General features: G+C 37.1%; 1 protein-coding gene and 2 long non-coding RNA genes across 3 annotated transcripts; 1 reads left to right on the top strand and 2 right to left on the bottom strand.

Annotated features, from left to right (window-relative positions):
* Window positions 1–3,692: 3,692 nt before the first annotated feature.
* Window positions 3,693–5,712, bottom strand: LOC127840896 (uncharacterized). The gene is made up of 2 exons (XR_008030624.1): window positions 5,120–5,712; window positions 3,693–4,973 (listed from the first exon to the last, which is right to left on the bottom strand). It is a non-coding gene; the product is annotated as an uncharacterized LOC127840896 (long non-coding RNA).
* A 3,275-nt stretch (window positions 5,713–8,987) lies between these two features.
* LOC127840332 (uncharacterized) lies at window positions 8,988–18,043 on the bottom strand. Its single transcript, XM_052368739.1, has 7 exons — window positions 17,929–18,043; window positions 17,530–17,658; window positions 17,207–17,338; window positions 16,809–16,937; window positions 14,412–14,486; window positions 11,656–11,784; window positions 8,988–9,160 (listed from the first exon to the last, which is right to left on the bottom strand). The coding sequence occupies exons 1-7, from the start codon at window positions 18,041–18,043 to the stop codon at window positions 8,988–8,990; spliced, it is 882 nt and encodes a 293-aa protein (XP_052224699.1).
* Window positions 18,044–19,688: 1,645 nt separating this feature from the next.
* LOC127840898 (uncharacterized) lies at window positions 19,689–22,597 on the top strand. Its single transcript, XR_008030626.1, has 3 exons — window positions 19,689–20,317; window positions 21,370–21,470; window positions 22,373–22,597. It is a non-coding gene; the product is annotated as an uncharacterized LOC127840898 (long non-coding RNA).
* The last annotated feature ends 226 nt before the right edge of the window (window positions 22,598–22,823 follow it).

Genomic DNA, 22,823 nt, shown 5'->3' with positions numbered 1-22,823 from the left:
AATAATATGACGATTATTTATGATTAGAAAGTTAGAGAAATGTATGAAAAAAACTAATATTCGGCATACAAAATAGATTAACTAAATCAGTTTTTGAACACTTTAAAGAGGTTGATTTAGTTGTACGATGTCTATGGGGAAAACCTGTATCCTCGCAATAAGTCGGTATTTGTGTCAACTATATGATATGTTTGAGTTAAATGCCAGTTCGTTTTTTTTATTTTGTTTATTTTTACAATGCAATCGCTATGTATACGGTATTCATATTTTCAATTAATTAAAATAAAGAAATACGAGCGATACGTTCTAAGAACTACTATGTTAGCAAAAGAAACAAAGAATGTATAGCCTTAAGCTGTACTTCACCATGTATACAGAACAGCAGGATGTATGTGTTTGTAAACGAATACAAATGTTGGAATTATGGTTTGTTTACGTTTCTGAATGTAAGTTCCTTTACGAAAGGACAACTTTCACGTCCTCTTGTGGTATTCTAGTCTCCACTGAAAACGATTAGGCGTCAGACTAACAAACATTATCCAATCCGTGTGTGTACTTGTGAATCGCTTTTAATTTACTTAGTTCATCTTTAATAACTTTAAATGACTTTTAATTACTGTTAAACTCATATTGACTTATATTGTGACAATAACTGTCACAATTATGTGACTACAATTTAACTGATGAACTTTTCTTGTGGTCATATAAACTATGTTTCTAAGAAGAAACAATTGTAGTCTTACCGGGAGCAAGTAATCCATCCCGAATCTATCAGTTTGGAATAAATGTATTACGAAAGATATTTGTCACCACACCATTGTTGCGTATGTCACGAAATAACACACACACACACACACACACACACACACACACACACACACACACACACACACACACACACACACACACACACACACACACACACACACACACACACACACACACACACACACACACACACACACACACACACACCACACACACACACACACACACACACACAACACACACACACACACACACACACACACACACACACACACACCACACACACACACACACACACACACACACACACACCACACACACACACACACACACACACACACACACACACCACACACACACACACACACACACACACACACACACACACACACACACACACACACACACACACACACCGGTATTGCCAACATGGTGAGGTACACGTTTTGTACAAACGTACCGAGGTCTATGCTTTCGCGTAGATCTATACGGATATGCAATACAAATCTTTAAATAGGATGGGTCATGGATCATAAGCGACACCTTGTTTGTCAGAAAAAGACTTATTTAAGAAACCAGTATGGCACAATCGTACCGTGGTATATACCTCGGTATGGACACACACGACACACTCATAGTATGGCACAATCGTCCCGTGGTATTTACCTCAGTATGGACACACACGACACACTCATAGTATGGCACAATCGTCCCGTCGTATTTACCTCAGTATGGACACACACGACACACTCATAGTATGTCACAATCGTCCCGTGGTATTTACCTCAGTATGGACACACACCTCACACACTCATAGTATGTCACAATCGTCCCGTGGTATTTACCTCGGTATGGACACACACACAGCACACTCATAGTATGTCACGATCGATCCGTGGTATTTACCTCAGTATGGACACACCAACAACAGCTGTTTCTACAAAGTGTCCCAGTGTGAGGAATGACATTATAATGATGCTACAAGAAAAGTTTGATGAACATCCAACAAGCCGTTCATGAGAAGAAGGAATTTGAAGTTTTTTCTATATTTAACTGTAGTGGCCCCTACTAAGGGCCAAGTGCGTGCCCCCATCTAAACTTTGAGAAAGGATCTTATAAGAATGCTACAGACCAAGTTTAATGAAGATCCAGCAGGCGGTCGTTTCAATATATTTATATTTTTAGCCCTAGCAGCTCCTAAAAGGGGCCAAGTGCCCCATTTCAACATATATATATGAATGGACCCCTAAAGATATTACAAAGTTTGATGAAGATTCTTCAAGCCGTTCATGAGAAGTCATTTAAAGGTTTATCTAGTTTTAGCTCTAGCGGCCGCTAATAGGGACCAAGTGCCCCCATTTTTAAGAAATTGACAAAGGACCATATAAAGATACTACAGGCCAAGTTTGATGTACATCCATCAAGCGGTTCATGAGAAGTATTCTAAACGTTTTTCTAGTTTTAGCTCTAGTGGACCTTAACAGGGGCCAAGTGTCCCCATTTGAACAAATCCGAAAAAGGACCCTATAAAGATGCTACATCCCAAGTTTGATGAAGATCCATCAACCAGTTTATGAGAAGTAGCCATTCAAAGTAATTTATGCTTTTAGCTCTCGCAGCCCCAATAGGGGCCAATTGCTCCCATATGAACAAATTTGAGAAAAGGGCTTTATAAACATGCCACAGACCAAGTTTGATGAATAGCCATCAAGCGGTTCTTGAGAAAGTCATTTGAGATTTTTCTATTTTTAGCTCTAGTGGCCCCTTATAGGAGCCAATACCTCCCATTAGAATAAACTTGAGAAAGGATCTTATAAAGATCCTACAGACCAAGGTTTCATGTTCATCTTTCGTATAGAGGACAGAATTCAAAGACTAGAATGTTCCAAGTCCTACGGTGGGTAGAGGTCAAGAGTCACCTCTCACAAGCTGTACTAATGTCATTACGGAGATATTTACAGATTATAACTATGTACACACGTGAGCTGACTATGCTTATGAAGATTATCAAGCGGTTCATGAAAAGAAGTTGTTTCAAGGTTTTTCTAGTTATAGCTCTAGCCGCCCCAAATAGGGGCCAATTACTCCCATTTGAACAAATTTCAGAAAGAACCTTATATTGATGCTAAACACCAAGTTGAATGATGATCCTTCAAGCGTTTAATGAAAAGACGTTTGAATGTTGTTTTCATTTGGCTCTAGCTGCCCCTAATAGGGGCCAATTGCTCCCATTTGAACAAATCTGCAAGATTGCTACAAACTAAGTTTGGGTTAATTTTTAGTTATGGACCTTGTCAGTGAGTATCTATGTCTATATTCAGATTAATACCTCTGATAGTATCGAAGATATTTAAAAATGTCCAGTTTTTACACGCAGATAATCGTATCGTGGTATATACCTCAGTATGGACACACACGACACACTCATAGTATGTCACAGTTGTATCGTGGTTTTTACCTCAGTATGGACACACACCTCACACACTCATAGTATGGCACAATTGTACCGTGGTATATACCTTAGTATGGACACTCACAGCACACTCATAGTATGGCACAATCGTCCCGTGGTATTTACCTCAGAATGGACACACACCTCACACACTCATAGTATGGCACAATCGTACTGTGGTATATACCTCAGTATGGACACACACGACACACTCATAGTATGTCAGTCGTATCGTGGTATTTACCTCAGTATGGACACACACCTCACACACTCATAGCATGTCACAATCATACCGTGGTATTTACCTCAGTATGGACACACACACAGCACACTCATAGTATGTCATGTCTATATTCAGATTAATTCCTCTGATAGTATTGAAGATATTTGAAAATGTCCAGTTTTTACACGCAGACAACAACCTGGCTGTGACAATACCCAAACAGTCAAAGTAAGAAAACAAATAAAAATCAAGAATTCGTAACTTTTATTATAAGGAAGTATTTTAACACGAGGAACAAAAATTAATAAACTATTTGTAAGGAAGTATTTAAACATGAGGAACAAAATAAACTATAGCTGTTTTTCTATAGCTTACTTGCATATTAATAATTATGCAATAAGAACTGTCTCATCGCCCTCAACTATTCGAAGTGCTTGTCAGTAGAAAGAGAGCTTGTCAGTAAAAGGTGAAGGCCATGATGGTAAACAACTATTCCCAATAGTGTGCATGGTTAACAAGAAAACCTGGACTGAAATGAATTTTTTTATCGAAAATCATGATACATGTATTTCTAAGTGTAAAGGGACCATTACTCCCCAAATTCTTGTTTTCAAGCAAGTAACACCTAGTTTTTGAGTCTGGACAATCCAATAACAACCTTGTCTAAGATTTTAGAGGGTAACATTATGACCAAGTTTCAGCAAGATTGGGACCAAATTGAGAACTTTTCGAGTGTTAACAAGGTTTTTCTATAAATTGACCCAGTGACCTAATTTTTTCTCAAAACAACCCAATGTGGAACTCATCAATAGTAACATTATGACCAAGTTTCATTAAGATTGGGCCAAAATTGTTACAAAGTAACGCAACACCAGGAGTCAAAAACACCCCTCCTGCTGGAGCTTGGCAGTATTTATATGAGCGCAGTCATGGAGAAAGGTCCCTTACAGGAGGTCAATAATAAACTGAGAAAATGTAAGTAGAAAATCTGTTTTGAACTCTGGCATTGAATCCATCAAACAACATGTGGTACTACATAAAAGACCTAAAGACACCACAGCATTCTTTCAAGTAAACATGCAGCCACAAGTTTCTCAGTGTTATATCCAAGATTATTTGATAATGGTTATGGCAATATTTATATCAGTGCAGTCATTCAATAAATCCCTTACGAGAGATCAATTCCTATCGGTAATAAAGAAGTTATTTAAATTCGAACATTTTCAAGCTCAAATGTTTGCCAAAGGGACATAAACACCCTAATGAGCACATTTTAGGAAACCAACAAAGTTTTAGTATCAGAATTGCTCAGAAATATAAAATACCGAAGGCAAAAAGGCATGAGCAAAAATTCTAAAGTGTTAATTGTATGATATATAATATCAGGTGAGCTAATAAACATATATAATAAACATGATCTGTCTAGATTTATCTTTTGAAATAACAAGATGTGTTTGTGAAACACAATGTCCCCCTATATGATGTTTGACCTTGTAGGATGACCTTGACCTTGTGAAGGATGACCTTGACCTTTCACCACTCAAAATGTGCAGCTCCATGAGATACACATGCATGCCAAATATCAAGTTGCTATCTTCAATATTGCAAAAGTATTCATAAAATAAGCGATTTGGGCCACATATATTTGACCTCTGACCTTGAAGGATGACCTTGACCTTTCACCACTCAAAATGTGCAGCTCCATGAGATGCACATGCATGCCAAATATCAAGTTGCAATCTTCAATATTGCAAAAGTATTTATAAAATAAGCGTTTTGGGCCACATATATCTGACCTCTGACCTTGAAGGATGACCTTGACCTTTCACCACTCAAAATGTGCAGCTCCATGAGATACACATGCATGCCAAATATCAAGTTGCTATCTTCAATATTGCAAAAGTATTCATAAAATGAGCGATTTTGGCCACATATATTTGACCTCTGACCTTGAAGGATGACCTTGACCTTGACTTTTCACCACTCAAAATGTGCAGCTTCATGAGATACACATGCATGCCAAATATGAAGTTGCTATCTTCAATATAGCAAAAGTTATTGCAAAATGTTAAAGTTGGCGCAAACAGACAGACCAACAGACCAACGGACCAACAGACCAACAGACAGGGCAAAAAGAATATGTCCCCCACTACTATAGTGGGGGACATAAAAATATAGTAAACTATTTCAGAATTGCTTAAACAATAAAAACAAGTTACTCAAATAATAACTAGAACATTGTTAAACCTTGTTTGAAATAACAAAAGAACACCTAAAAAGGAATTACTACTACATGAAATAAGCTCATACTGAACTGTTTTATAAGTATGAAGCTCATACTGAACTGTTTTATAAGTATTTACAGTATTCCTTTCATTAAATGATGATTAATTATCCAGACAGTGTTGTTTCTCTATAGTATTTTTGTCATATATTGATGGTCAATCACCTTAACAGTGCTCATTCTCTACAGCAATCCAATCACACGACAATTATATAATGATGGCCAATAAACCCAATAGTGGTCATACTCTGCAGTAATTCAGTCACTGTACATATAATCAATGACGATCAATAAGAATAAAAGTGCCTGTCCTCTGCAGTAATTCAGTCACTGTACATATAATCAATGACGATCAATTAGCATAAAAGTGCCTGTCCTCTGCAGTAATTCAGTCACTGTACATATAATCAATGACGATCAATTAGCATAAAAGTGCCTGTCCTCTTCAGTAATTCAATCACTGTACATATAATCAATGACGATCAATTAGCATAAAAGTGCCTGTCCTCTGCAGTAATTCAATCACTGTACATATAATCAATGACGATCAATTAGCATAAAAGTGCCTGTCCTCTGCAGTAATTCAATCACTGTACATATAATCAATGACGATCAATTAGCATAAAAGTGCCTGTCCTCTGCAGTAATTCAATCACTGTACATATAATCAATGACGATCAATTAGCATAAAAGTGCCTGTCCTCTGCAGTAATTCAATCACTGTACATATAATCAATGACGATCAATTAGCATAAAAGTGCCTGTCCTCTGCAGTAATTCAATCACTGTACATATAATCAATGACGATCAATTAGCATAAAAGTGCCTGTCCTCTGCAGTAATTCAGTCACTGTACATATAATCAATGATGATCAATTAGCATAAAAGTGCCTGTCCTCTGCAGTAATTCAATCACTGTACATATAATCAATGACGATCAATTAGCATAAAAGTGCCTGTCCTCTGCAGTAATTCAGTCACTGTACATATAATCAATGACGATCAATTAGCATAAAAGTGCCTGTCCTCTGCAGTAATTCAATCACTGTACATATAATCAATGACGATCAATTAGCATAAAAGTGCCTGTCCTCTGCAGTAATTCAATCACTGTACATATAATCAATGACGATCAATTAGCATAAAAGTGCCTGTCCTCTGCAGTAATTCAGTCACTGTACATATAATCAATGACGATCAATTAGCATAAAAGTGCCTGTCCTCTGCAGTAATTCAGTCACTGTACATATAATCAATGACGATCAATTAGCATAAAAGTGCCTGTCCTCTGCAGTAATTCAGTCACTGTACATATAATCAATGACGATCAATTAGCATAAAAGTGCCTGTCCTCTGCAGTAATTCAATCACTGTACATATAATCAATGACGATCAATTAGCATAAAAGTGCCTGTCCTCTGCAGTAATTCAGTCACTGTACATATAATCAATGACGATCAATTAGCATAAAAGTGCCTGTCTTCTGCAGTAATTCAGTCACTGTACATATAATCAATGACGATCAATTAGCATAAAAGTGCCTGTCCTCTGCAGTAATTCAGTCACTGTACATATAATCAATGACGATCAATTAGCATAAAAGTGCCTGTCCTCTGCAGTAATTCAATCACTGTACATATAATCAATGACGATCAATTAGCATAAAAGTGCCTGTCCTCTGCAGTAATTCAATCACTGTACATATAATCAATGACGATCAATTAGCATAAAAGTGCCTGTCCTCTGCAGTAATTCAGTCACTGTACATATAATCAATGACGATCAATTAGCATAAAAGTGCCTGTCCTCTGCAGTAATTCAATCACTGTACATATAATCAATGACGATCAATTAGCATAAAAGTGCCTGTCCTCTGCAGTAATTCAATCACTGTACATATAATCAATGACGATCAATTAGCATAAAAGTGCCTGTCCTCTGCAGTAATTCAATCACTGTACATATAATCAATGACGATCAATTAGCATAAAAGTGCCTGTCCTCTGCAGTAATTCAGTCACTGTACATATAATCAATGACGATCAATTAGCATAAAAGTGCCTGTCCTCTGCAGTAATTCAATCACTGTACATATAATCAATGACGATCAATTAGCATAAAAGTGCCTGTCTTCTGCAGTAATTCAGTCACATAATGAGGATTAAAAGTAGCCTCACAGTACTCATTGATGATCAATTAGCTTAACATTGCTCACACTCTGCAGTAATTCAATCACTGTACATATAATCATTGACGATCACATAATGATGATCAATTAGCCTTACAATGTTTATCCTTTACAGATGATCAATCTTATAATGATGATCAACAAGCAAATTCGTTGAATTGATATCCTCCGCCACATACATTTTGTTCAAGGATGGGTGCAAATCAGACGGATGAACATACTGACAGATGGACGGATGGACAACACCAATTTGATATCCCTCCGCCTTTGGCGGAATATAATTATGAGAGAAGGAAGGACAGACAAGTCAGCGACTATATGCTCTCCCTTGATGGAGCACAAAATCTCTAACCTGTAATTTTAAGTACAAAGATGTATACATAATTATGGGAAAAATGCTGGTCAGTTTAGGGGTTTAGCGTACAACCTTACATGAAGCATTTGTGTAACCTTGACCCTTGATGTGAATACCTTGATGCATAGTAAAGGAATAACTAAATAATGAAGAATTCATCAAATTTGTGACCTTTGACCTCAATGTGTGACCTTGACCTTAGCCCATAGGATTATGGGTGTTGAATGTGAAGCACCCCCAGATGATTGAGAACAGCCATGGCAAGTTTCGTGGCTCTGGCTCATGTGTTAATGGAAATAAATCTCTAAGCTTATATTAAAAAGCATTTTTTCAAGATACAAAGGGCCATAACTCCGTTATTAACAGATGGTGTACAATGCCATTTGGCGTGCATCATCCTCTTATCCATATATACACTCATACCAAGTTTCAATGACATCCGCCAAAGCACTTCCAAAGTATGGCTCCGGACACAACAGTGCCGGATGGACAGACGGACGGACAACGCCAAAACAATATCCCTCCGCCTATGGCGGGGGATAATTAGCCTTACAGTTCTCATTCTTTACAACAATTCAATCACATAATGATTAACAATTAGTCTAATAGTGCTTATCCTTTACAGTATTTCAGTCACATAATGACGATCCATTTCAGTAAATTAGCCTTACATTCTGAATGTTAATATCTTTTTGTTTTCCGTTTCTCAGCCATTATTCAATTATGGACAGTATCCTTATTTTTTTTCCAGGTGAGGTTCTGAAGAGCGTCATGTTTCCTAGAAACCTTTTCACACTCATCTTTCTGTAGTTCCCTTCTCATTGCTATATTTGTTTTGAACAAAGTTTTAAGTAGCCTGTGCTGATGTTCTGTAAGCTTCACTACTTCTCCTGAAATATATCAAACATTAATTGAATGACAAGTCAAATGATTCGCCTCACAATAAACCTGGAAGCTTTTTTTTATAGAACGCCATTTCTGTTTCCCCCATAATACTTTTTAAACATTGGCACACAACAGTTAATGTGAAACAGACCCATTCAATAACATTTTTAAACCAAGCAAGGGCTTGGATAGAGAACACAGACCTGCACACAAAACTCCCCAAACTAACACAGTGGTATTTGCACACAAAAGATGGTTGACAGTTGTTAAAGCCAATGATTTATAATGGTAAATAAGACCATGGTAAAACTGGAGTTTCTATTGCCAAAATTAAGAACCATTGTCAACAAGAGCGATCAATAATCGCAGGTGTCACCTAATGAGAGCCAATTTCAAAGATAAGTGTTTTTAACAAAGGGAGATAATTTGAAAATGGGAAAACCTAGAGTTATGGTTTCTTGACCCTGAACTTCCTCTTAAGGAGATTTATAATTGTTTGAAGTTAGAAGCTGATAGCTTCCATACTTTTTGAGATATGACAAGGACAAGGTTTTTGAACAAAGGGAGATAATTTAAAAATGGAACCACTCAGAGTTATGGTTCTTGTCACTGCACTTCCCCTCAATGAGCTCTATAACTGTTTGAAGTTTAAAGTTGATAGCATCAATAGCTTTAGAGATATGCTCCCGACAAAATTTGTGACGGATGGACGACAAAGAAGTGATCCCTATATGTCGCGGCTACTTTGTACCAGGCGACACAAAAATGCATACAAGAGGGCCATCATGGCCCTTAATCGCTGAAAAGTTTACAAATAATAAAAGTATGTTTTTTAAGTGCAATTGTTTTCATAATCATTGTTTTAATGCGCATTATAATCAAAATTTCATTAATTCATTAAACCAGTATAACTATTTTATAAAGTCGAAAAAATGGTATTACTTAAAAAAAACATTCTATAAAAGCTGATAAGTCTGAAAAATAATCAAATATTTTCAAACATTTAAGCGATGACCTTTCCCCATTTCCTGTCAATCACTCATTGTTGACAAATATCTAATAATAGGCAGTACAACAAGTTAATAATTTTGTTAATTTAATTTGATTCAGGCAGTTTTATTCGTTTCAGAGATATTTAGTTTTTTCCTTCTCCTCAAAAGTGGCTAAATTGGACTTACGAGGGTTTCGAAAAACAGAGACGATTTTTTAAGCATTCTCGGTTTCAACTACCACCATGGAAAATTTATTTATAGGTTAATACCACATTAGATAGAAAATCGCAGTACAAATTAGAATCAATATGGTAGAGCAAAGCATGGGAAAATTGTTTCATTGTATCAACTTTATGCATACACCTGCTACCTATTACAGTTGTTACATTGCAGATTTTAATCATAATTTTTTTTGTCATGTAAGAAAAATCATTAAATAGGCTCTGGAAATCAATAATTACTAGAAGGTTGTTTTTGGAAATAACAAATGTCTCCCGATATGTAATGCAATTATGGAACATAAAGCCAAGAGTGCGTAATATTAAAAAATCAAGAGATGTGTTTGAAAGAAACACAATGTCCACTAATGCGCCGCTTTTTTTGTTGTTGTTGACCTTTGACCTTGAAGGATAAACTTGACCTTTCACCACTCAAAATGTGCAGCTCCATGAGATACACATGCATGCCAAATATCAAGTTGCTATGTTCAATATTTCAAAAGTTATCACAAAACTTTAACCAATTTTAAAGTTTTGGGACAGAATGAAGGAATGGCAGACAGACAGCCAAAAACAATATGCCCCCGATCATTCGATCCGGGGGCATAATTATCTGTGTTGAACAAAATGAAAATATGCACGACAAGGCAAGACATTAATCATTCCTATAAAGTTTTATTAAAATCCAAGAAATAGTATAGGAGAACCGCTTTGGACAAACTTTATTCTAAAATGACCATAAAAGGGCAATAACTCCGTCAAAAAATATCAGAGCACAACAAAATGACAACATGCACAACTATAGACCTCATACTGATCACTTGTGTGAATTTTTATTAAAATCCAAGCTATAGTTTAAGAGAAATGTTCCAGACAAACTTTTTTTTAAATTTACAATTAAAGTGCCACAACTCCACCAAAAATTATTCAAGCGGAACAAAATGACAATATGCAAAACTAGACTTCATACTAAACATTCCTGTGAAGTTTTATCAAAATTGGACCAGGAGTATAGGAGATATGGAGTGGATTTTTATTTCTACAATGACCATTAAAGGGCCATAACTCAGTCAAAAATTATCCGTGCGGAACAAAATGATAACTAGACTTCATACTAAACATTCCTGTGAAGTTTCATCGAAATTGGACCAGGGGTATAGGAGATATGGAGCGGAAAAAATTATTGGGATCAATTGATAAATCAGTGGACCCTAGGGAGTCATTCTTTTTAAATAACATACAGATGTACAAACACAGCATGTGCAAACGAAGCTAACAAAATGAACCTACCAGTCTTGGGCCGGTTATTGCCACTTTTCTTGGGCTCTGTCACCTTATCCGGATTAGATCTGACACTACAACCCTGTACAGCACCCAGTGTGGATACTGGCACAGTCTCCATATCTTCCTCTATGGCATCTGGAAGAGGGAGAAAAAGACAAAAAGGTAATGCAGATTGCAAGAAAAGGAGTTTTGTACTGATCTAAATAGACAGCAGTGCAATCATAGAGAGGTACACACCCCCACTAAGTACCCCAAGATCATACTGAGGTATTCACATCCACAGATGACAGCCATTAAAGAACATACAGTGGTATATATGCATCAAGTGCTAAGAGTAGACAAAATGAAGTCCAGCAGGAAATGCGGCACACAAAGCGCACAGCCATTTCACAAAACAAAGAGCATGCAGCCCAAAACCAACATATAACAAGCAACAAACAGACCACGACAACACCGACAAGAAGCCGACATAACATTTGAGCAAATTTGGTAGAGGTCCACTAGACAATGCTACATGACAAATATCTAAGCTCTATGCCTTGTGGTTTAAGAGAAGATTTTTAAAGTTTTTCCTGCTGGTTGCCATGGCAAATAGTTGGCCAAATAGTTTCAGAGGAGATGTCATTTGAAAGTGTGGACGGACTAACAACGGATAGTGAGTGATCACAATAGCTCACCCTGAGCACCTTGTGCTCAGGTGAGCTAACAATACACTGTTTGACACCTCTCCAACATATAGGGACAATCACATGGAAACATGGAAAGCGTGCAAAACAGAAAAGTAAAGCAGTAGTTTGAATCAAATCCTTCAGGTAATCACAAAAATTGATTTAAAGTGCACCAAAACTTTAACTGGAAATTTTAAGTTAAAAGGGGGCACTTCTTGAAAAATTTGGGAGAGTTATATGGCCCTCCAGTCTTCTGATGTGGGTGATAACGAGGAACAATTAGTTTAATTTTTAATCAAATACAGTAAAAATGTACTGAAAGTGCATCAAAACATTAACATAAAATTCTAAGTAACAAGGGCTGTTTGTAAAACATGCATGCTCCCCATATGGGCTGTCAGTTGTAGTGGCAGCCATTGTGTGAATACGTTTTTTGTCACTGTGACCTTGACCTTTGACCTAGTGACCTAAAAAATCAATAGGGGTCATCTGACAGTCATGATAAATGTACCTATGAAGTTTCATGATCCTAGGCCTAAGTATTCTTGAGTTATCACCCGGAAACCATTTGACTGTTTCGAGTCACTGTGACCTTGACCTTTGACCTAGTGACCTGAAAATCAATAGGGGCTTATCTGCCAGTCATGATCAATGTTCCTATGAAGTTTCATGATCCTAGGCCTAAGCTTTATTGGGTTATCATCCGGAAACCATTTGACTGTTTCGAGTCACTGTGACCGTGACCTTTGACTTAGTAACCTGAAAGTCAATAGGGGTCATCTGCCAATCATGATCAATGTACCTATGAAGTTTCATGATCCTAGGCGTAAGCATTCTTGAGTTATCATCCAGAAACCATTTTACTATTTCGAGTCAGTGTGACCTTGACCTTTGACCTAGTGACCTGAAAATCAATAGGGGTCATCTGCCAGTCATGATCAATGTACCTATGAAGCTTTATGATCCTAGGCATAAAGATTCTCGAGTTATCTGCAAACCATTTTAATGTTTCGAGTCACTGTGACCTTAACCTTTGACCTAGTGACCTGAAAATCAATAGGGGTCATCTGCCAGTCATGATCAATGTTCCTATGAAGTTTCATGATCCTAGGCCTAAGTGTTCTTGAGTTATCATCCGGAAACCATTGAACTATTTCGAGTCACTGTGACCTTGACCTTTTACCTAGTGACCTGAAAATCAATAGGGGTCATCTGCCAGTCATGATCAATGTACCTATGAAGTTTCATGATCCTAGGCCTAAGCGTTCTTGAGTTATCATCCGGAAACCATCTGGTGGACAGACCGACCAACCGACATGCAAAACAATATACCCACTCTTCTTCGAAGGGGGGCATAAAAAGGGGGCATAATTCATTAAATATTGGTTATGGACCTTGTGTCATATGATGTCCACACTAGTTTGAATCAAAAACATCCAGTACATGTAATTACAAATAAAGATTGAAAGTGCACCAAAACTTTACCCTGCAATTCTAAGTTAAAAGGGGGGATAATTCTTGAAATATGGGTAAGTTATGGCTCTTGTGTCAAATGGTATATGTGTTGATCAGGAACACATTTTTTAAGTTTGAAACAAATCCATCACGTAATAATAACAAAGTTAAAGAGAAAGAGCAACAAAACCTTTAACCAAGGTGTGGAGTGGATGCAAACACCAATGCATGAGTGAGTAGTATGTATATACCGGTATATATATATATATTTCAATACTGTACCAGTATGCTGTTCTTAAACAACTTACAGGGGTACAAATGCACACTTTTTCAACAAGCTTTATACATACATTTAAGTTTCAAACTTAAAATGTGGGAATTAAATATGGCCTTAAGAATTGAAAACAAGAGCTGTCACCATAGGATGATTTATGCTCCCTTTTTCCGTATTTTTGTAAACCTAAACGCAGTGTTTTTCCACATTTTTGGAAACCTAAACGCTACATTGTGTGACGGAATTTTAGACGGAAGGGCAGACAGACAGACGGACAGTACGATCACTATATGCCCACCTTCAGGGGCATAAAAATGTGCTCATGAACAGTGGGCAATGTATGGATTATATGAATTTTAGCTTACTTTCAGTCAAGTCATCTGCTTCATGAATTTCCTCTTCATCATTGCTATCCTCACTCTCACTGTTTACACCATTATCTGTCACAGAAAGAACAATAGCATTATCATGACCCTGCATCACTCAAAAAGAAGACTGTAAGAAGGAAGACATCTTGCCTTATGTCCTAGTTGCCGACCCAGATTCAAATCTCACCTACAATTATACAGAGAACCATTCTGTCCAAGTTTCATTGGGATAAAATTAAAAATGTGGTCATAAGGCTTTTCTAATATTTGGCCCCATGCCTTAGTGTCTTATCCCAGATTCAAACCTGACCTACATTTTGCACAATCATTCTGATCAAGTTTCATAAGGAAGAAGTTGAAAATGTGGCCGCATCAACATACCAACTCGACTTATAGGAAAACAATCTTGTAAATCTCATCAAAATCCACTCATTAGTTTCTGATTAGATTCAATAACAAGAAGTTCAGTCAGTTTTCATACAAAGGGCAATAACTCCTGACCTGTCTGATTTGACCTGACCGACTAGGCCGCTAGGGGAACAATCTGGCAAAATTTGGTCAAAATCCACCCAGCAGTTTCTGACTAGATGGGCAAGTTTGGTCAAAAACCACCCAGCAGTTTCTGACTTGATGCAATAACAAGAACTGCATATGGAACGACTGATAGGGGAACCTAAGAAAAATGCAATTTGAAAAGGATAGTGGGCTAAACATGGTGTTTAGCTTGTTCTTTTTTTTCAGAAAACAATATTCTGATACCGATTATATTAACTGATAATCTGATGTTTGATCAATTAACCAGTTAAGCAGTTAATATATTTTATATTGCCACCCCTAAATTATTCAAAATTCATACACTGTTGCTTTTCACACAACTTTGTCAAGACTCATTTTCTTTTCTCATCTTACCTAATTCAAGATCTATGTCATCAATGGACTTCCCGCTGAACTGTCCAATAGTTCCCTTGTTAAAGGCTGTCAGAAGACATCCCATCCTAGCCACTTCGATTATTTCTTGTGGGAGGCGATAGAATGATCTATGAATATTGATGTCATGCCCCATAAACCTTGCCAATACTTCCAAATCGTTTTTGCTGAGATTCAAAATCTGGACCACTGTGGCAACATGCTTCCTCAATTTTGTACTTGTGACACTTTCTGGGCATTCCAGACTTGCTTCTTTTGCAAATTTTCTTAAGACGTCTGCACTTCTAAGGGGAAACTGCGACCCAGAATTGGCTCTTGCAAAAACGTATGCATTTTCTTTATCTACACCTGCGTCTGCTCTGTATCTCAGCAGAAGATCAATGTTTTTTTGTATGTTCGGAGTAAGAAGGACTGCGACAGTACGATCCCTTTTCCCACGAATTTCAACTCTGGACAGTGTTCTCAAAAGGACTTTCTCTGTTTCACTTAAAGAATCTTCTACTTCTTTAGGTGCCTGCTCTGATTTATTTCTTCTGTTTTCATAATGCACTACTTCAATTCTCTCTGTTTCTCCGCCACGCCGTCTGTTGAACAGAACAAGTTTTGCCAGTGTTACACTGTACTTTGCTGAGAAGCTCCCAGTTATGTTTAAAAAATCTCTCTTCCAAAGCTTCCGTCAATGATTCAGAAGTTCTCTGAAGGTGTGTCTGAAGCTTTGAAATGTCTTCAGACAGAGACAGCATCTTCTGCTTGTTCCTCTTGTTATCTGTAAGTGTATGCAAGGCAGCGTAAGAAATTTCATTTGTCCATTCCTCTTCACAAACATTCAGAAACTCAATGGCTTTTTCCTTAACCATCTGGTGGACAGACCGACAGACATAACAAGAGATGTGTTTGTCAGAAACACAATGCCCCCTATTGCGCCGCTTTGAAATAATTATATTTTTTTTTTTTTACCTTTGACCTTGAACTTTCACCACTCAAAATGTGCACCTTCATGATAACGCTGCTTTGAAATAATATTATTTTTTTTGACCTTTGACCTTGAAGGATGACCTTGACCTTGAACTTCCACCACTCAAAATGTGTAGCTTCATGAGATACACATGCATGCCAAATATCAAGTTGCTATCTTCAAGATTGCAAAAGTTATGGCCAACGTTTAAGTTTTTTCTGACGGACGGACAGACTGACACACTGACTGACTGACGGACGGACAGTTCAACTGCTATATGCCTACCGGGGGCATAAAAAACACTGGTACTGGTCTGTTCTAGGCTATGTTGCAACCTACCATCCAAGCAAGCGGAGGCACACACAGGAAACAGTGCAATTATACAGAGGTACACACCCATAAAAAGTCCTCAAGATCATACTGAGGTATTCACGCATAAAGATGACAAACAGCTGTTAAAGAACAGAGGTACATACATAGCAAGTGCTTAAGTATCTAACCAATGAACCTACCAGTGATGTGCTTGAAAGCGTCATTTATATGGGGCTTTGACACCTCATCTTGTTTTGAACCGACACTGCAACCCTGATGTACAGCTGCGGTCGGGGATATTGGCACAGCCTCCACATCCTGCTTTGTGTCTAGAAAAAGGAGAAAAAAACACAATGTTAATGTAGACTGTAATGAAGTGATCCAGGTAGTTTGTACTGGTCTGTTCTAGGCTATGTTGCAACCTATTATCCAAGCAAGCGGAGGCACACAAGGAAACAGTGCAGTTATACAGAGGTACACACCCACACAAAGACCTCGAGATCATAATGAGGTATTCACGCATAAAGATGACAAACAGCTGTTAAAGAACAGAGGTACATACATAGCAAGTGCTAAAGTAACTAACAAAGGTACCTACCAGTCATGTGCTTGAAAGCGTCATTTATCTGGGGCTTTGACACCTCATTTGGTTTTGAACCGACACTGCAACCCTGGTGTACCGCACTGGTCGGGTATATTGGCACAGCCTCCACATCTTCCTGCACGCCATCTGGAAAATAGTGAAAAAGACACAGGTGTAATACAGACTATAATGAAGTGACCAGTTCTGTACTGGTCTGGTCAAGGTCATCTGGACTTACAAAAAACCTGCCTTCAAACAAACCTTAAGTATACAAGTTTCAGTGCAATAGTAGAGATACTGATGTAGCAAGTGCTAAAGTAACTTACAAAGGTACCTACCAGTGATGTGCTTGAAAGCATCATTTATCTGGGGCTTTGACACCTCATCTTGTTTTGAACTGACACTGCAACCCTGGTGTACCGCACTGGTTGGGGATATTGGCACAGCCTCCACATCCTGCTTTGTGTCTAGAAAAAGGAGAAAAAGACACCATGTTAATGTAGACTGTAATGAAGTGATCCAGGTAGTTTGTACTGGTCTGTTCTAGGCTATGTTGCAACCTACCATCCAAGCAAGCAGAGGCACACACAGGAAACAGTGCAGTTATACAGAGGTACACACCCACACAAAGTCCTCGAGATCATACTGAGGTATTCACGCATAAAGATGACAAACAGCTGTTAAAGAACAGAGGTACATACATAGCAAGTGCTTAAGTATCTAACCAATGAACCTACCTGTGATGTACTTGAAAGCGTCATTTCTGGGGCTTTGACACCTCATTTGGTTTTGAACTGACACTGCAACCCTGGTGTACCGCTCCTGTCCGGGATATTGGAATACCCTCCACATCCTGCTTTGTGTCTAGAAAAAGGAGAAAAAGACACTATGTTAATGTACACTGTAATAAACTGATACAGGAAGTTTAGCACTGGTCTGGTCTTTGCTCTACTGAGCTACACTAAACATATGGTCAAACAAGAGCTGTCAGCATCTATAGGATGACTTATGCCCTCTTTTTCCACATTTTTGTAAACCTAAACGCAGAGTGTTTCTCCACATTTTTTGAGAGATTTTGACACATATATTTGACCTTAAAGTTTTGGGACAGACAGAATGACAGACAGGCAAAAAACAATATACCCCCTCTTCTTCGAAGAATGGGGCATACAAAACCTTAAGAAAGCACTTAGTAGCAAGAAGCAGTACCATCATACAGAGGTATAATGTCATCTACTTTTCATTTCATCTAAATATCTTTACTATTGACAAAATTACCAATGAAAAGCCGAAAGCTATGTTGTTTTGTTGCGGTAACGCACCTTCTTGAGTAAAATAACATACAACGTACAAAATACCAGAGATGTCCCGCAAGTATGTATCCAATCCCTTGAAAAATGGTAAAGTTATGAACCTAGTAAGAAACAGACACTATTGTCTTTCCATTTTTAAAGTGTTTAACCTCTGTGGTTTTCACGAACCAGTTACCAGTTCCTGTTTATTTGTATTCGTTGCTATCCCGTCTGTAGATCTGCCATAGTCATTAGCACTTTTCTATGGAATTCCATAGAAAATATTATGGAATTCTACGGAAATCGATGGAAATCCATGGAATTTGATGGAATTCCATCCACTTGCCAATTTTCCATCTGAAGGTGTTATGGAATTCCACGGAATCTCGACTAAAATTCCATGCATTTCCACGGAATGTATGGAAAACACCATGGAAAGTTGGACTTAGCCATTTTTTTCAACGGAAATCGTTATGGAAAATAACTTATACATTTTCTTGGGATGGAAATCAATGGAAAATAACTTAGAAAATTTTCGCTGGTTGTCTGAAATGTATTTGTAGTTTAATACATGTATGAATTTATTTGCATCATGTATTTTGTATTTAAAAGAAAATGCAATACAGATAATTATAAATTTGATCTAGAAATTGGAACAGTTCTGGAACTGTTCCATATTTGTGTTCTAAAATGTATGTTCTGGAATTGTTCCAAAACAGTTTTTTTAGAATAAATCCAGAACATTTGTGGAAAACCGCTTAGGACTGAAACTGTTCCAATAATTTCAAGAACCTTTTTAGAACATTTCATGGACAAAATATGGTCAAGAAATTTCTAAAAAGTTTTAAAATGTATTTCTAGAACACATCTAGAACGCTTTAAGAACCAGTAAGTTCTACAAAAGTTCTAATGAGGAATAAGAACACATATAGAACACCTTACACTTACAAATAGCCAAATAGACTTCATAGTAGCGACAGCAGCAGCAGCAGTAGTAGTAGTAGTTGTAGATGTAGTAGCTGTATTAGTAGTAGTAGTTGTTGTTGTTGTAGTAGGTGTCGTTGTTGTAGCAATTGATTTAGTAGCAATAGTGTTTTTTTATATCAGTGGAGGTTGTGGTGGTAGTAGTAGTAGTAGTAGAAGTAGTAGCATTAACAGTTTCTGTAGCAATAGTAGTAGTAGCAATAGAAGTAGCAGTAGTAGCAGTTGTTGCAGTAGTAGCAGTTGTTGCTGCTGTTGCTGCTGCTGTTGTTGCTGCTGTTGTTGTTGCTGCTGTTGCTGTTGTTGTTGCTGCTGTTATTGTTGCTGTTGTTGGTGATGGTGTTGTTGATGCTGTAGTAATTAAAGTAGTAGTTCTGCAGAAGTAGGAGTAGTTGTTACTTTCAAAGCAATTTCTACAAGTTTAAATTCCTTAACCCTGTCCAAGTGGTATACACACTGTTTTTTCTCAATATCAAACTCAGCCAGTCCAGGTTGTCAAATAACAATCTATCTGATAAGGTCAGCAAGTGTTGTGCATCAGATGTTGGGTATGTTTGCTGCAAATCTATTGGTTATAAGATATAACAGCCTTTTCTAATTGGCTGAATTCAAATACAGAAAGTTTACCTGTTAGATTGAAACATGAAACATGGTGGACAATGTACTGGTTTAACTTGTTAAAATAAAGTTAAAGAAATTTAACAAACAGAAGAGTTCATTAGTTTTTCCATTAAAAACACTTTCTTAAAATACTTATGTATTTATATCATTTGGAAAGTGACATGAAATATTGCTAAAGAGTGATGCATACAGTGTTTGAGCAGTCTGTCTAGGAATAGAACAACAACTGAAGGTTTGTGATTTTTATTATTTCCAAATATTCCTTTAAATTTAATCTTCTTATGACATTATTGTAGACCTTTTTATGTGATATTTGAGGTTTTAGTATGGCAAATATTAGTTTAAAAGCAGCTGTCACCCAAATTTTCACTTAGTGAAGTTTGCAGGTTGAAAAAAGAAATTAATAAGACCTATGTGGAGAAATTAATAACGTTGAATGTAGTATCGGAATTTTATCATGCAAGGTTATGGAACTGAGGCTAAGGAAGTTTTGTACTGTGCATGTTGCGCACTCAATGCTCATTAATGGTGTTTATGTTTATTATTTTCCCCCGTCATAGGCGGAGGGATGTTGTTTTGGCGTTGTCTGTCCGTCCTTCCATCCTTCCGTCTGTCCGTCTTTCCATCCGTCCGTAGCCATATCTTGGAAGTGCTTTGGCAGATTTCACTGAAACTTGGTATGAGTATGTATATGGATAAGAGGATGATGCATGCCAAATGGCATTGTACACCATTAGTTAATAACAGAGTTATGGCCCTTTGTATCTTGAAAAAATACTTTTTTATGTGTCCAAGGCCTTATTCTGGAAGTGCTTTGGCGGATTTCATTGAAACCTGGTTCAAGTATATATATGGATAAGAGGATGATGCACGCCAAATGGAATTGTACACCATCTGTTAAAAACGGGGTTATGGCCCTTTGTATCTTTAAAAAATGCTTGTTTGAGTGTCAAATATAATAGTTATGTGTCCAGAAGCATATTGGCGGGGGATATCAATTCAACGTATTTGCTTGTAAATAAAAAATTAAACCAATGGAATTGGTTTTTAGGTATCTGAGTGTGCATTTTCATACCAATAGAATTACACATCATTCTAATTATAGCAATAATAAATTTGTACTAGTCATAACCAACAAATTAGGTTATGCTTATTGCTTGGCGATGTATTCACTTCGTATTTAGTTCTCTTTCTAAAGACCATTTAACAACTTAAAATTTAAAACAATTCATGAATTACGTTCCCTATACATTTTCATTATGTGCTTTAATTACCATTGACCAGTTGATGGAAGATACTGCAGAGTTTGGCAGGGAAAGAATCCAACAGCAAAGCGGCTCTTTAAGCGCATTTACCTAGAGGACTTACAGGGCCACAAATTCATGGTAAATATTGTCATGCCCTGGGCTAGATAAGTTATTTAATGTTAACCACCTGAAAGTATTTTGTCTTTTTGGAATTCAATATATTGGTCTAAGTCAGTTACACTTTTCTGGATCCTGGGATAACTTTAAAAGTTCTAAGTATTTTTTCATGAAACTTGAAACATGAACAGATGACAATAAGGACATTTTGCACGTTATTTCATGTTGTTTATAATGCAAGAATTCTGGTTGCTATGGCAACAAATATATTTAACAAACTTAGAATAGTGAAGTTTAACAGGTAGGGGACCATATTGCTTTGCAATCTCTTGTTATAGTTAGAATGTAAATAACTCTTTGCTTAAGCTTAGACATTTTTATGATTTTTAACCAGGTTTTCCGAAAGAAAAAACTGGTTATTAGATTGGCGAATGTGGGCGGGCTGGCTGACGGGCTGGCGGGCGGGCGGAACAAGCTTGTCCGGGCCATAACTATGTCGTTTATTGTCAGATTTTAAAATCATTTGGCACATTTGTTCACCATCATTGGACGGTGTGTCGCGTGAAATAATTACGTTGATATCTCCAAGGTCAAGGTCACACTTTGAGTTCAAAGGTCAAAAATGGCCATAAATGAGCTTGTCCTGGCCATAACTATGTCATTCATTGTGAGATTTTAAAATAATTTGGCACATTTGTTCACCATCATGGGACGGTGTGTCGCATGAAAGAATCACGTCAATATCTCCAATGTCAAGGTCGCCACGACTAAAAATAGATTTTTTTTAAAAACAAACTTACAAAGGGGGTTAATTTTGTTTGTTCATTTCAAAAGTTCAGTTTGAGTTTTCTCCCTTTATCAGATTTTTTTTTCACAATGAAAACCTGGTTTTGTGACAATTTTGTCCCTTGTTTATTCTGTAGAGCACATGTGAGCAGTATACAATGTACCTCATACCAAAAAGGACCCGGAGGCAGTGACTGGTGTTCAATATTCTCAGAAGAAAAGGAAAATGGCAGTGGAAGACTTGGACAAACATTTTTAAAAACTAGCCTCTGTGTTAAGCCTGGCAGTCTGTGGCTGGTGACATGTTTTATTTTGGTTACTTCTTGTATAAAAAAGACCAGTTATTTATTTTGTGAATTGTATTTTGTGTTTGTTTTTTGTTTTAATTTATTTGTTTGTTTTTTTAATTTAGGAATTTGAAACTTGGATAATTGAATAAAGTATGTGTTCAACAGTACTGAGCATAGTATAATAAATAACAAATTTACAACAGTTGTTAATTTGTTATGTATTATTATTAACTATGCTCAGTACTTGAATACTGGCTGTCTGCATGGGAATTTGTTTTCTAGAAAGTTGGTTTCAGAC

Source organism: Dreissena polymorpha, chromosome 8 (genome assembly GCF_020536995.1).
Source record: "Dreissena polymorpha isolate Duluth1 chromosome 8, UMN_Dpol_1.0, whole genome shotgun sequence".
Lineage (NCBI taxonomy): Eukaryota > Metazoa > Mollusca > Bivalvia > Myida > Dreissenidae > Dreissena > Dreissena polymorpha.
The sequence above is the reverse complement of the archived record's forward strand: the minus strand, read 5'-3'. Positions and strand labels throughout refer to the sequence as shown.

What these genes read in the sequence shown, in the direction of transcription:
- LOC127840332 (XM_052368739.1), bottom strand. Translation starts at nt 18,043, where the DNA reads ATGTGGAGGGTATTCCAATATCCCGGACAGGAGCGGTACACCAGGGTT. An exon ending in CGCTTTCAAGCACATGACTG is followed by an intron (nt 16,938 to 17,206) that starts GTAGGTACCTTT and finishes TCCTTTTTCTAG; the next exon opens with ACACAAAGCAGGATGTGGAG. An exon ending in AGCAGATGACTTGACTGAAA is followed by an intron (nt 11,785 to 14,411) that starts GTAAGCTAAAAT and finishes TCCCTCTTCCAG; the next exon opens with ATGCCATAGAGGAAGATATG.